Raw genomic sequence first — 13,416 nt, 5'->3', positions numbered from 1 at the left:
GAATGTGTGTGAAATGTGTATTCTGCTCTTTTGAGGTGGAGTGTTTGTTCTCTATATGCCGTTTAGATCCTTTTGTTATTATTCAGATTTTCTGCTTCTTGATGGTTTTCTTGCCAGCAGTTCTGTCAGTTGATGAGAGGAGTGTGAAAGTCCCCGACTATAACTTCGTATTTTGCCCATTTCTCCTTCCAGCTGTCTCAGTTTTTCTTGATGTATTTTGACGGTCTTGTTTGGTATATATACATTTAGGACCTTTCTGTCTTCTCAGGGGATCAATATTTTTATCAACATGTAATATCCCTCTTTGTTTGAGGTAACTTTCTTTGCTGTGAAGTCTACTTGATTGGGTGTTAATATAGTCACTCCTGTTTTCAAATTAATGTTTATACGGTATGTCTCATATAGCCTTTTAACTTTCAGCTTACCCACATCATTGAATTTGAAGTGAGTTTCTTAAAAACAGCATGTCATTGAGCCATGTTTCTTTATCCACTCTGCCAGTCTTTTCATTGGTGTATTTAGATCATCTACATTTGATAATTACTGATGTGTTCAAGCTTAAGTCTACCATTTTATTATTTGTTCTCTATTTGTTTCTTCTGGTTCTTATTCCTCTGTTTCTCTTCCTTGCCTTCCTGTGGATTACTTGAACATTTCTTTAGGATTAATCTTGATGTATTTATGATGCATTTGAGCATATTTATATAGGTTGCATGATGGTCGCTGTGGGCGTGTGTGTGTGTGTGTGTGTGTGTGTGTGTATGTGACTTATCACAGGCAACTGGTCTCAACAATCAACATTTTACCACTTCAAGTGACATTACTTCCATCAGATCCCTTTATCTTGACTTTTTTTTTAAGTTTATTTATTTTGAGACAGACAGGGACAGTGCGAGTTGGGGGAGGGGAAGAGCAAGAGGGAGACAGAGAATCCCAAGCTGGCTCCACTGTGCCAGCATGGAACCCCATGCAGGAATTCAAACTCCTGAAACTGTGAGATCATGACCTGAGCCAAAACCAAGAGCCGGACACTCAATTGGCTGAGCCACCAGGCTCTCCATCTTTTTGACTTTTAAATATTGTCTTGAGTATCAGATGGTTTTACAACTTGTGTTTCAGTCATCAAGTAGATTTATAAAACTCATGAGGAGAAGCATAGTTTACAGCATGTACCAGGATTTCCGCTCTGTTGTTCCTTCTTACTTCCTGATGCACTAAGATTCCTTCTGTTATTATTTCATTTCTATTTGGAGAATGTCCTTTGGCCGGTCTTAAAGGTAGGTCTACTAGCAGCAAATTCTTTTAGTTTTCATTTGTCCTAGAATGTCCTTATTTCTCCTTCATTCCTGAAGGGTAGTTTCACCAGAAGCAGAATTCATGGTTGATCGTTCTTTTCTTCCAGCACTTATAAATGATGTGCATTCCTCCTGCCTCTGTGGCTTCTGATGAGGAACCTGCTGTAATGTGAATCTTTTGGTAATGGTAATGTAATGGTATTCTCCTTGGTAATGTCTCATTTCTCTGTGGCTACTTTCAGGACTTTTCTTTGTCTTTAGTTTTCAGAACTGTAATTAGGATCCATCTTGGAGTGGATTTCTTTGGGTTTTTCCTGTTAAGATTCGCTCAGCTTCTTGAATTTATTGTGTGTGTTTTGCCAAATCTGGGAATCTTTTCAGTCATTATTTCTTCTGCTTTTGTAGCTCACATTTTTTTCTTTTTCTTTGATTTCTTGTGGGACTCTCCTGATAGGATTGTTGGGTCTTTTGTCTTTCTCCCACAGATCCCTGAGACTTAATTCTTTTTTTTTTTTTTCTTTTTCCCCAGTCTAGTTTCTCTGTTTTTTTTTCATACTGGGTAAATTCTACTGAATTCTTCAAGTGCAGTGATTTCTGTCCTCTGTCATCTCCACTCCACTATTGAGCCCATCGAGTGAGTTTTGTTTTTCAAGTGGAAGTCCTTATTAAAGCTGAAAATTGAGGTCTTTAATTCAACTCGAATATTGAGCTAGCTGCTAATAGAGAGCAGTAGAGAATCACTTTAGCAAAACATGGTTAGTTTCTTAATGTCCGAAAACCGGTTTCGTATATCAGAAGCATTAAGAAAAACAGTATATCCCTTATGGAATTTTCTGCCAAAAGAAATACTAGCAAGAACATATGTGTTGTCTAGTCTCTTCAGCTGTGTATAATTCAGGCATATCACAGTTTGAATTGTATGCCATCCACATAGGCCACCAGAGCTAATGTAAACAACCCAAACAATACTGGCTAGCTTTTTATATTAAAAGGTATACCAGTGATGGTGAAATCAAGACCATTGTTTGGGTCCCTTTTGATTTTTGGTTGCTTCAGATTCACAGGTGTGTCTGCCTTTCACAAGCTTCTCAAAACAGCTGCTACACTCTGTTGACCTCACTTTAAGCTGATAAAATTCTTGCTCTGTGCCAAGAAGATGTTAGATTGATACAGTATCTTTTAGTTGGGAAAGATGGCCTTCCAGTCCCTGGAGCTCTTGTTTCTGCAAAAACAGTGAATCTGCTTTTATCTCTGTTCCAAGGGTCTAGGGAGACTCATTAGTCAAGCTAAGGGAAACTTTCCTGTTAGAACATTCTGCTTCTTAAGAAGGTTAGGCAAATTGCCAGCCAGCACTAGGTTAAGTAGGGTCTAACTCCATGCTGCTTCTCAGGCTCTACCCAACATACCCTAAGGGCCCCCCAAACCCAGACTGCTGACAGAGAGGTAGGAGGTGCTGCCTTTTTTCATAAAGTTCCCGTACAAGTCACAAATCAAAAAGTTCGCTTAAATGCACGGATGCAGCGTGTTCAAGGAAGGAGGTATTTACCTGACTTACCTTTGTCCTTTAGAACTCCAGTGGTAAACTAACTGACTTCCTGAGCTTCTACACACTCCCCTCCACAGTCATGCACCACCCTGCTCACAAGAGCCTCAAAGCTGCCTACTCCTTCTACAACATTCACACCGAGACGCCCCTGCTGGACCTCATGAGTGACGCACTCATTATAGCCAAGCTGGTAAGTGACTGACTCCTTTTTTGTCTGTTTCTCCATATCTGCGTGTCAGTGTGTATAAAACCTCTTACTGTATTTTCCTCTACACGGGTGCAATTCATTAGAGATTTTTTTTTAAATTTTTTTTTAACGTTTATTTGCTTTTGAGAGACAGAGAGAGAGAACCAGCAGGGGAGGAACAGAGAGAGAGGGAGACACAGAATCCGAAGCAGGCTCCAGGCTCTGAGCTGTCAGCACAGAGCCTGGTGCGGGGCTCAAACCCACGAACTGCGAGATCATGACCTGAGCTGAAGTCAGTTGTGTAACCAACTGAGCCACTCAGGCGCCCCTCATTTGAGATGTTTTTTTACTGTTGACCATCAGAGGAACAATTTTGATAAGAGTTTCTTTTAAAACTTCAGTGACTGTTTGCATCATTAATTCTATTTGCAACTTAACCAAAAACATTTTGTGCAAATTAGAAACTTTTTTGTTTTTAATGTTTATTTTTGAGAGCAGAGAGAGACAGAGCACAAGCAGGGGAGGGGCACAGAGAGAGGGATACACAGAATCCAAAACAGGCTCCGGGCTCCGAGCTGTCAGCACAGAGCCTGACGTGGGCTCGAACTCACGAGCCTTGAGATCATGACCTGAGCTGAAGTCGGATGTTTAACCGACTGAGCCACCCAGGTGCCCCCAAATTAGAAACTGCTAACCCTCATATAAGAATGCATAAAACTCATAATACAAGGCATATAGGGAAAATACATGATGCTTGATATAAGGAACATACGTGTTTGTGTTGTAGTGAATAATTAGCAACAACAACCTTATTTTGGACTCAACTAGTCTCTGAATTTTAAAATAAAAGGCATTTTGAAAAATGAAAGGAATTAAATTCAAAATGTGCTGTCCTATATTTGCAGTATTTTTCTAGTTGTAGTAATTAGGATAATTGTTAAATTCTTGCTACAAATAAACACTTTCTTTTAAAAGTAAGTTGAGGGGCACCCGAGTGGCTCAGTTGGTTGAGTGTCTGACTCTTGATTTTGGCTCAGGTCATGATCTCACCATGGTGAGTTCGAGCCCCACGTCAGGCTCCACACTGAGCACGGAGCCTGCTTGAGATTCTCTCTCTTAAAAAAAAAAAAAAAAGAAAGAAAAAAAAAAGTTGAAATTAGCTAACAGTTATTTTGATGTAATTATTAAACATGAGAAAATGTTATTTGTGAGAAACCGGGAACAACACGTGAGACATATCTGCATTTATCTGGCATTTGATAACTGAAAACATTTTTTTTTTTTTAACATTGTACTCTTGGGTCCCCAAGTCAACATTATCCAGATTCTTTGATCCTGTTCTTTTTCAGCTACTTCCTCCCCCCCCCCCATAAAAGGCCGACAATAAATGATTTAAAGCAAAACCCCTGAGAAATAGAAATTTAGGTGCTTCATCTATACCACGTCTTTCATGGTATTATTACTTAACATTTTTAAGAAATTAGATTTTTACTAGTAAAATGTTACTAAATTTACTTCCCAGCAGCAGCCCAAGACAAGGATACACTTGAAGTCGTTAAAGCTCTAGCTAAGTCAGAACTTCAAAAGGCCAATAACTAACAGTTCTGGAGACAGAGCCATCTGGGCAAAATGTTCCTTCTAAAACAGGGACAGAATATTCTCGGAGATCTTCATAGATTATGTTAGTGTTAGCCAACATACTACCGATTTGGACTGAGCATTTCTGGGTAAGCCTCCTGACTCCGTCAGACTCGCTGCTAGTTTTATAAGATCATTTGAACTGAGTTCTTCACCTACACATAGATTATAGACATTAAACCTCTTTAGGAGAAATGCATATTCAAGCTGTTAGTAGATGAATTAAATATTACACTGAAATACATAATAGAAGAAACACTCTGGTCCTTTGAAATTTAAATTTTTAAATCCTTTTTATATTGGCAGAAAGGATTTGATGTATTCAATGCACTAGATTTGATGGAAAATAAGACCTTCTTGGAAAAACTCAAGTTTGGCATAGGAGATGGCAATTTGCAGTATTATCTGTACAATTGGAGATGTCCAGGAACAGATTCTGAAAAGGTAAGTGAAGTTGACACACCCTTTATAAACTTCATACATTTACCTAGGAAATCCCATACTTGCTTCCCTTAGGATTGGTAAGGTGTTTTTTAGTACCTTTTAAAACATACAGATCTGTTACACTATAATTTATTTTTTCTTGCTTACCTGTTGTGTTTCTTCCCTCCCTAGGTTGGACTAGTATTACAATAGATGGATATTTCTATTTCTAGAACTCTGGCATCATCATTTGTTAATATTCTATTTAATGATTCCTGGAACTGCCATTCCAAAGAAGAATAAAATAAAAGCACAACTTCGGCAAAATCGATGTCGTCGGTAACAATCAGAAAAGATGAAAAAACACCCATACGTGACCAATAGTACATCTTTCTAGCTAGAATGTTAACATTCTTTTTTTCCACTGTTCACCTATTTGTAGGAGGGATGAAAGGGTACAAAGAGCACATTCCTCGAATTTTCAGACTTTTGGCTGTCTCCTGATGAAGAGAAGGGATTTTTCCTCTCTGTAGAAAAGGGACTGTTTTTCTAGGGACTGAACAGAAGTCACAGAATTGTGTAAGCACATCTTTGCTGTTGTGTGGAGATGAACTGCTGCATTTCTTTGATTAAGTGTTGGTCTGTTTGTCCATGTAACAGAATGAAGGATCCGTCCGGCAAATCGGTACTTCCCCACCTTGCACAGTGTGATTGACAGCGTTTATGGAACCGGGACGTGTGTAACTCAGTGAGGAGTGGGGGGTGTCTAAGTATATAGTGAGATCAAAATGTACCGGGGACTAGTAAGTACATTTATTTCTCCAGGAGCAGAGGCGCCAAATAAGTAAACACATAGGTTTGTACTTTGATCTTCAACAGGTCAGTGGATTGGTTTCAGAAGCAAAGTTTTGTGCAAACACGGTCTCTGTGAGTCTACACCCATGGCTGACTAGACTTTGCTGCTGCTGCACATACTCGCTTCTTCTCGGCAGCAACAAGAGATGTGAGGCAAAGAAAATAAAAGCTCTAAAGCCAAAAGAAATGCTCAGTGGAATTTATTAGTGCTATCAGGACATTGATAGTTTGAATGTTTTTATTACTTATGCAAAATTGCACATGTTCCTTTATGCTGACTTTAATTTATCATGAAAGCTGTCATGCTAATGGAAAATGTTATTTGTAAATAAGTGTTCATAATTTTGTTACTGATGGTGTTTTTATCTAGAATTTGAAAACCAGTTTTCTCAGTGTACATATCTACGTGCATATTAACTGCCAGTAGTCCAGGAGGGGGAAAACGTGAACGAGGCCACGTGGAAACTGGCTTTGGCTCAAATACCACAAAGTAGATATACTTGTTCCTGCCTTTACTGTACCAGTGCCTAGGCTCTTCAGTCCAGAAAAATTGAATTTTCGACAATATGACAGTCTTTATGTTGTAAGTGGTCAGATGAAACTGGTCATACCTTATACCAGGCAGGACCTAGCAAACTATGGCCCATGAGCCAAATCCAGCCCCTCACCTCTTTTTGTACAGCCCGTGAGCTAAGAATGGTTTTTACATGTTTGAATGGTTCCGGGGGTGGGGGTGGGGGTGAGGATCAAAGAAAAATAATATCTTGTGATGTGAAAATTATAGGAAATGCAGATTTCATCATCCATATATAAAGTGTTGTTGGAACTCAGCCACACTCACTTGCTTACGCATTTCCTGTGGCTGCTTCACACTACAAAAGGCAGAGTTGTGTTATTCTGACAGCACTGTATGGCCCCAAAGGCCTAGCGTATTTACTACCTGGCCCTTTACAGAAAAAAAAATTTTGTCAGCTCTGACTTAACACTAAAGAGCTGAAAGCCACTTTCCGCACAAGATTAAACCTACAGCCGTGGCAGCCCCGAGACCACCACTAGAGGGCGCCCGGGGGGGCCACAGTAGTGCCTGAGGACTGGGATGGTTTCTGAAGACCAATGATTCGGACCCAACTGCACTACCCCATTCTTCCTTAACAGGAGAGTGGCTTTGGAAGCAAAACTGAACTAATTCATTGAAACACCAAGAATTAAGTAAACGGGATTTTTTTTTTATTAAAAAAAATTTTTTTTAATGTTTATTCTTGAGAGAGACAGAGAGAGTGAGTATGAACGGGGAAGGGGCAGGGAAAGGGAGACACAGTACCCAAAGCAGGCCCCAGGCGCTGAGCTGTCAGCACAGAGCCCCACGCGGGGCTCTAACTCACGAAACTTGAGATCATGACCTGAGCCTAAGTCAGGTGTTTAACCACCTAAGTCACCCAGGCACCCCAAGTAAATGGAATTTTAAGTTTATCTGGACTCAAGGCTCTAGCTGGGAATTAGGGATTTTAATTTAATCTGGCATCAAGACTATAGTTGGGAATTATATTCCACTCATTTTTATGGCACAGTCTTACATGAAGCAGGTTTTCAAATAATTGCAGAATTGCCAAATTTTATCACAAGCTCCCCTCGTGATGAGACTATGGCACTTTTCCTTTGTTTACATAATTCAGTTGTAGAATTCAGTTTTCCTGTCATTTTTAAATGCACTAGTTAATAAATGTCACATTTCCCTCTTTATAATTTAGGCAGATTACCAGTAAATATTTCAAAATTGAAAATCCGTAAAATCACTTGTGTTGATAAAGTTATTAGGACTAAATTTTTTTTTAATGTTTCTTTTTGCGAGAAAGGGAAGGGAGGGGCAGGGAGGAAGGGGGACAGAGGATCCCAAGAGGGCTCCACACTGACAGCAGAGAACCTGATGCAGGGCTTGAACTCATGAACCATGAGATCATGACCTGAGCCGACTTTGGATGCTTACCGACTGAGCCACCCAGGCGCCCTATCAGTTTACTTTTTTTAATTCTCTTCCTGACTTATTTCACCTAATTACCGGCCTACTTTGTACCCATGTTATATTTCCAAGAAAGTAAGTTAGCCACGTAAAGGGGTGAACTTCAGCCATTCAAAATACCGTGTCTGGCTTTTTTTTATGAACATTAAGCCTTTCTCCCAAGCTCATGCATTTGCCTACCTACAAAGTTAAATCAACAGGAAGTTAAGAAAAAAAGATTTTTTTGTGATGTCTTTTTTTTAATTTCTATCTTAATGTTTATTTATTATTGAGAGACAGAGAGAGACAGAGCATGAGCATTGGAGAGGCAGACAGAGGGGGAGACACGGAATCAGAGGCAAGCTCCAGGCTCTGTGCAAGCTGTCAGCACAGAGCCCGATGTGGGGCTTGATGTGGGGCTCAAACCCGCAAACCGCGAGACCATGACCTGAGCCGAAGTCGGTCGCTTAACCCACTGACCACCCAGGTGCCCCATTTTTGTGATGTTTGTGAAGACGATGTATTGTTTGGTGTTTGGTAGCTCTTTTAAAGCTGATGATGCATCTGCAGTCCACTCTCACCGGCAGCACTAACTAGAACCTGTTTACTGTGGCACACCTTCCAAGCCTGCCAGAAAGATGTTAAGTGTCGTGGGATGCAGATTTTCTTGCTTACTAGCATTGGTACCAGCCTCTTGGAAAGTGAATTTATACAAGCATGGACGTTAGTCGCAATAAACTTTTGTTACGATATTCGTACTTCTGGATATTTTCTGCACTTAGTGTTTTCAAGCGTCAGCCCATCCAGCTATACAAAGAGTCTTACACATATGAAACGGATGTTACTAAAAGTATTCAAGAATATACGTAAAAATAACGCATTTTATTAGTTCCAAGGCTTCTTCGTAAAGTGTCATCTTACAACTGTGCGAAACGATAAGTTGACCCAAGATTACTTTGAGGTCGTTTTTTTACCTTTGGGTGGTTTCCTTATCTTATTGGGGTTTGGAATCAGTTTCTTTATTTTAAGGGGTTGTAACACCACAGCCTGCTGACTTCCAACAAGCTTTCTTTTCTGTTTAGAGAGGTCTTCAAAGGACGTGTCCAAAATCTCTCTGTCTCGGCTTTCTGAGGACGCAGTGTCTAAACTTGCCCCGGAGTCCTCGGGTCTGCCTTGAAGCCAGGGCACGTGTAAGCTGGGTACTCGGGGAATTATAGCTCTGACTTCAGCGTCAAAGGCTGTGGTGGTCTTTTTGAACCCCAAGGCCAGGACGCACTTCAGGCCGATGACCGGTGCGAGCCTCTCGCTGAGCCGGGGAACCTGACAAGCGGGAACCGCCCGGCTCAGACTTAACTGAATCAGGTGCGAGGTGAGGATGGCGGGCTTGGCTGACCTGCACACCAGGACCAGCAGCAGCCCGTTCCTTTCCAGAGCGCGGGTGACTTCATTGATGCCAATGGCGAGCTGCTTCCTGACGTCCACGGGGGTCCACCCCGACCCCTGCTCGCTACCTTCTGGCGGTTTCTCCTTCGGGCCCTCGCCCTTCTCAACCTCTGTGCCACACCTGTCTGGGCTTGGTTTTTTTAAAAACTGCTTTCTCTTTTTCTTCTTATCCTCAATCTTCCGAAGCCCAAGAGATTTAAATCTGTCTTCAAGCGTCTGCAGTATGAAGTGCATGTGTTCTCTCTCGAGCGCGCTCCAGCAGATGGCGTAAGGGTTGTTCAGCGAGGTCTTTACGGTTAAGGGTCTCGTCTTCCGAACGGAGCCCCTCCCCGGTGCCTGAGGAGCCACGGCCATTCCGAAAAATCTCTCGCGGAGAAGCAAACGACAAAGTAAAACTCGTGTTACTGGCAGTGCATGTCATAAGAGTATCCTGTCTGTACTTTGGTTCTCGATGGGCCACAGCAAGCCTCGTTCCGCAGAACTGATTACGTGACCATACACGAGACCTCTTTTAAGACTAAGGCATTTATTTTCCCCATTTTTTCATGACTTTGTCTTTATTCGTATACAGGCAATATATACATGTTTTTGCATTACTGCAATCACCGTGACGTTCTATTTATTTATTTCCTTTATTAAAAATGTTCCATGTTTCTACCCGTTCATGGTCATTCTTTTAAGGACTGCGTGGTATTAATCTTACAATTCTGCCAACGTTTTCTAAGATGCTCTCCAGTCAGGCTTCATTCAGCACTCCCTGAGCACCTCCGGCGTGCAGGCAGCGTTCCAGTCGCCGGGCTCGGCAGGGAACCAAAACCAAGCCCACCTGCACACAGCTCACTGTGAGCGCCCGGAAGCCTCTGCCATTCAGGATTACCGACCAGGTGTGAGTTACTCCACGCACACGGCCAAATACTCAAATGATAGTTTCGTTCTATGCCCTTTGAAGCCTCCCTCCCTCCCCAGACCCTAAGCTTCTGTGTGACCCTCCTCGAACATCTAGAGACACGGGCGTACATTCCCCCTGCCCGGTTATTCCAAGAGACTGCTCCTCCAACTGGCAATCTGCTGAAAATCAGGGGAATTTTGTCCTGAAACTTGAAAAATAGGAAGGCTCCTTCTTGGGAAGCTGTTGTAAACCACTGATGTGGGAGGCACATCCTGGCTCTCCTTCCCAGAGCAAGCGCACTTCTCTTCCCTCACTGTTATGCCTCGCTTCTTCCTGGGGCTCAGCCCATAGTGACCTACGTGGCAAAGCTGAAGGGGGCTAAACAAGCCAGCCCCCGACGAGTCTGGCGTCTGGAACTGTCCCGGTTTTCAGGGAACCAGACGTTCTCCTTCCAGACAGTCCCTCATTCCAAACCACGTATCCCACCGAGGCCTGCCTTCCCCGACATGCCCCCTGTACAATGAAGTCCGCTCCAGTTAAACTTCCACTCACCCAGGCTGGCTACTACTGATGGTGACAGGCGTCTCTGTGGAGCGTGCCAGAAGCGAGAAGGCACTTTCTCCACGTGTCACTTGATCCTCACTCAACTCCCGTATGATTGCCCAACGTGTGGGTAAGAAAACAGCCTTGACTTGAAGCGCCTGGCCCAAAGTCACAACCGGTTTTCCGGACCCAAATTTGATGCCCTTTCAATCCTGGCTGCACCTCAAAAATAACCTGTTGCCTTTCAAAACCTACGGATGGGTTGGTCCTTATACCGCACGTACTGAACTGGGAGCCCTGGGAATAGGGCCAGGGCGTCTATACTTGTAAAAAGCTGCCCAGGTGAATCTGATACTGAACAGGGTTACGAACTGCTGGGGTAGGGCTGTGGAAAACTGGACGGCCTTGGGAAATGGCCTCCTGACCTCCACCGGTCACTCCTCCTCCTAAGTCACCTTCTAACAGAAATCCAAAATTCAGCTCCTTCAGGCAAGGTCAGACCCTGTGCGTGCCAGTTCTGCCGGAGCCTCTGTATCTGCCGCAGAAGCCCACTGCACAGCACTCCTCGTCCTGCATTTTCCCCGTGTTCCCCTCAAGCTCCGGGAATCAGGAAGTGGGGACTGGGGGAGGCTGGCATCAGCTTGAAGGTGGTCATGAAGACGAGCAAGACAAATCTAACAGGGCTCTTGCCAAACCGCGAGTCCGTCCGCGTGCCTCGGTATCCGAACAGCACAGAATACTTAAATCCTTCAGTAAATACTTACAGTTATGTGCACCGGAGGGGAGGCCAAGACAGGCGTGGGAACTCCCGCCTTCAGAATCTAGCCGGGGAGATGAGAGCCAAGCAGTTCAATAAGCACATGATCCAGAAAACAAAGTACTGACTGATGAGAAGTAACAGTTTTGGAGGAGAAAAACAGGCCTTGCTGAGGTGCCTTTTGTGCTATGTCTTGGGGGCATCCACGACCTAGAAGATCAAATGCAAACCCTCTAAGGTGACATACAAGGCCCTCCCCACTCTGGCCCCCCGTCTCCCCACCAGCCTTTCACCTTCTATGCCCCACCAGGCAGGATCGCACCCTGCCACGGAACCACATATTGTTTAACGAGGCCTCCAGTTTCCCAGCTCTACATGTTCAGACACACTATTCCCTCTGCCTGCCTCAGTACTCTCCCACCTTCAGCCCCACCACCACCGTTCTTTCTTCCGGTATTTCTGGATTACCCACAATGCACGGAGCCATAAAGTACCAAGTACAAACCATTCCTGGCCTCACTAGGCTTAGAGTCCATGAAAAAGACGTATCAGCAGGTAATAAAACAAGACGTGCACACTGAGGTCTGGAAACTGCAGGATAGTAAGCACGCGGCAGAAGCCTGACTTAATTGAGGGGGTCAGCAAGGAAGTCCTGGAGAAAGTGACCTTTTTAACCCTACATCTGAAGAGTGCCTGCCAAAGGGAGTATGAAGCCGAAAGGGTATCGCAGGGAACACATTCACGGAAGTGAAGTAAGTTCAAGGTCTCTGGGGCAGAGATGCTAGAAACGGTGAGGTTATTAGCAAAGGCAGACAAAGACCACAGGGTGAAAGTCCTTGCAAGCCTTGTAATGAGAAGCAACCGTAACGTTTAAAGCAGAAGAGTGGAGTGATTAGAAAGGCAATGCAGAAAGATCTTCGTGGATTCCCGGCCTGGTGGCGTCCTCTGCCAGGAGTGGAAGGCGCAAAGAGGTTCCCAGAGAGTCGCCGCGGAGGGAAAGGCACAGAAATACATCCTAGCTCAAACAGTTAAGAGAGAGAATCTACTCGGCTTAGTGTCATCAACCGGGAGTGGAGCAGAGGAAGGCCTCAGAAATGCCTACCGGATCCGGTAGCAGAGGGGAGGACGGCCTCAGTTCCCGGGGGCTGCATTCCTGTCCCAGAGTCACCCCTTCCCCGTGCATGCCCCCCCCCCCCCCCCCGTATTTAGTACCCTCGTTCCTCACTACTTACCATACCGAACTGTAGTTACCTTGTGGTCCGTCCCCGCTTCTAGGCAGCGGAGCACTGAAGGACCAGGGTGGACTATGTCTTACGATTTCTCGTACCTACAGACACTTAACTCCAGGAGGACAGAGGGGAGTAAACCGAGGGCCGGAGGCAGGAAAGTACGCGGGTCCGGGCGAGGGGGGTGCGGCCCAGGAGACGGGGTTCCCGGGGAAGACCTGGGGAGCTCGCGAGCCCACCGCCCGAGGCCTCCGCCCTCCGCGGCGCCCCGGGCTCGGTCCCACCCGGCGCGCCCCTCCCGTCCTCCGCGTCCCCCTGGTCCGACTTCCACTAACGACCGCGACCCCACCGCGCCCACGTGCGCCACGACACGCGTGCGCAGAGCCCTCGCCCTACCCGGCTCCGCCTTCCAAACGCTCAGAGAGCTTCCCATCTCGTCATCCCGCCTTGACACTCACCGGGGAGAGAGTCTGCCCACAGCGTCGCGAGGCAGGAACTTGCAAAAAGCCTGAGTTTGGCTGGGAGCGGGGTTGGGAGGCTCAGGACCGCGTCCTATCGCGTCAGTGCGCAGGCGCAATGTCTGTCTCGCGAGACATCACGGTTGCCGTGGTAACCCGC

At 44.8% G+C, this 13,416-nt stretch overlaps 2 protein-coding genes across 11 annotated transcripts in view; one reads left to right on the top strand and one right to left on the bottom strand.

Annotated features, from left to right (window-relative positions):
• NMT2 (N-myristoyltransferase 2) overlaps positions 1 to 6,669 on the top strand; it is a 74,607-nt gene extending 67,938 nt beyond the window's left edge. For 6 of the 7 annotated variants that reach the window (XM_042944985.1, XM_042944986.1, XM_042944988.1 and 3 more), the window contains 3 exons: positions 2,864 to 3,031; positions 4,973 to 5,110; positions 5,282 to 6,669. In XM_042944985.1, the coding sequence (XP_042800919.1) occupies positions 2,864 to 3,031; positions 4,973 to 5,110; positions 5,282 to 5,302 (327 nt within the window). In that variant the 3' untranslated portion in view covers positions 5,303 to 6,669. Of the gene's footprint in view, positions 1 to 2,863; positions 3,032 to 4,972; positions 5,111 to 5,281 lie in introns of those variants that run through there. The other variant, XM_042944989.1, reaches the window with a different exon arrangement.
• Positions 6,670 to 8,793: 2,124 nt separating this feature from the next.
• Positions 8,794 to 13,358, bottom strand: RPP38 (ribonuclease P/MRP subunit p38). 4 transcript variants are annotated; one of them, XM_042944980.1, is made up of 3 exons: positions 13,257 to 13,358; positions 11,701 to 11,782; positions 8,794 to 9,749 (listed from the first exon to the last, which is right to left on the bottom strand). In XM_042944980.1, the coding sequence occupies exons 2-3, from the start codon at positions 11,773 to 11,775 to the stop codon at positions 8,892 to 8,894; spliced, it is 933 nt and encodes a 310-aa protein (XP_042800914.1). In that variant the 5' UTR covers positions 11,776 to 11,782; positions 13,257 to 13,358; the 3' UTR covers positions 8,794 to 8,891. The 4 variants fall into 4 exon arrangements, with proteins under 4 accessions (XP_042800914.1, XP_042800913.1, XP_042800915.1 ...); XM_042944979.1 differs by lacking the exon at positions 13,257 to 13,358 and adding an exon at positions 12,805 to 13,094; XM_042944981.1 differs by lacking the exon at positions 13,257 to 13,358 and adding an exon at positions 12,824 to 13,094 and having other exon boundaries at positions 11,580 to 11,782.
• Between the last annotated feature and the right edge of the window lie 58 nt (positions 13,359 to 13,416).

The sequence above is a fragment of the Panthera leo genome, chromosome B4 (genome assembly GCF_018350215.1).
Source record: "Panthera leo isolate Ple1 chromosome B4, P.leo_Ple1_pat1.1, whole genome shotgun sequence".
Lineage (NCBI taxonomy): Eukaryota > Metazoa > Chordata > Mammalia > Carnivora > Felidae > Panthera > Panthera leo.
Note: the sequence above shows the minus strand (reverse complement) of the source record. Positions and strands in the feature narration are given on the sequence as shown.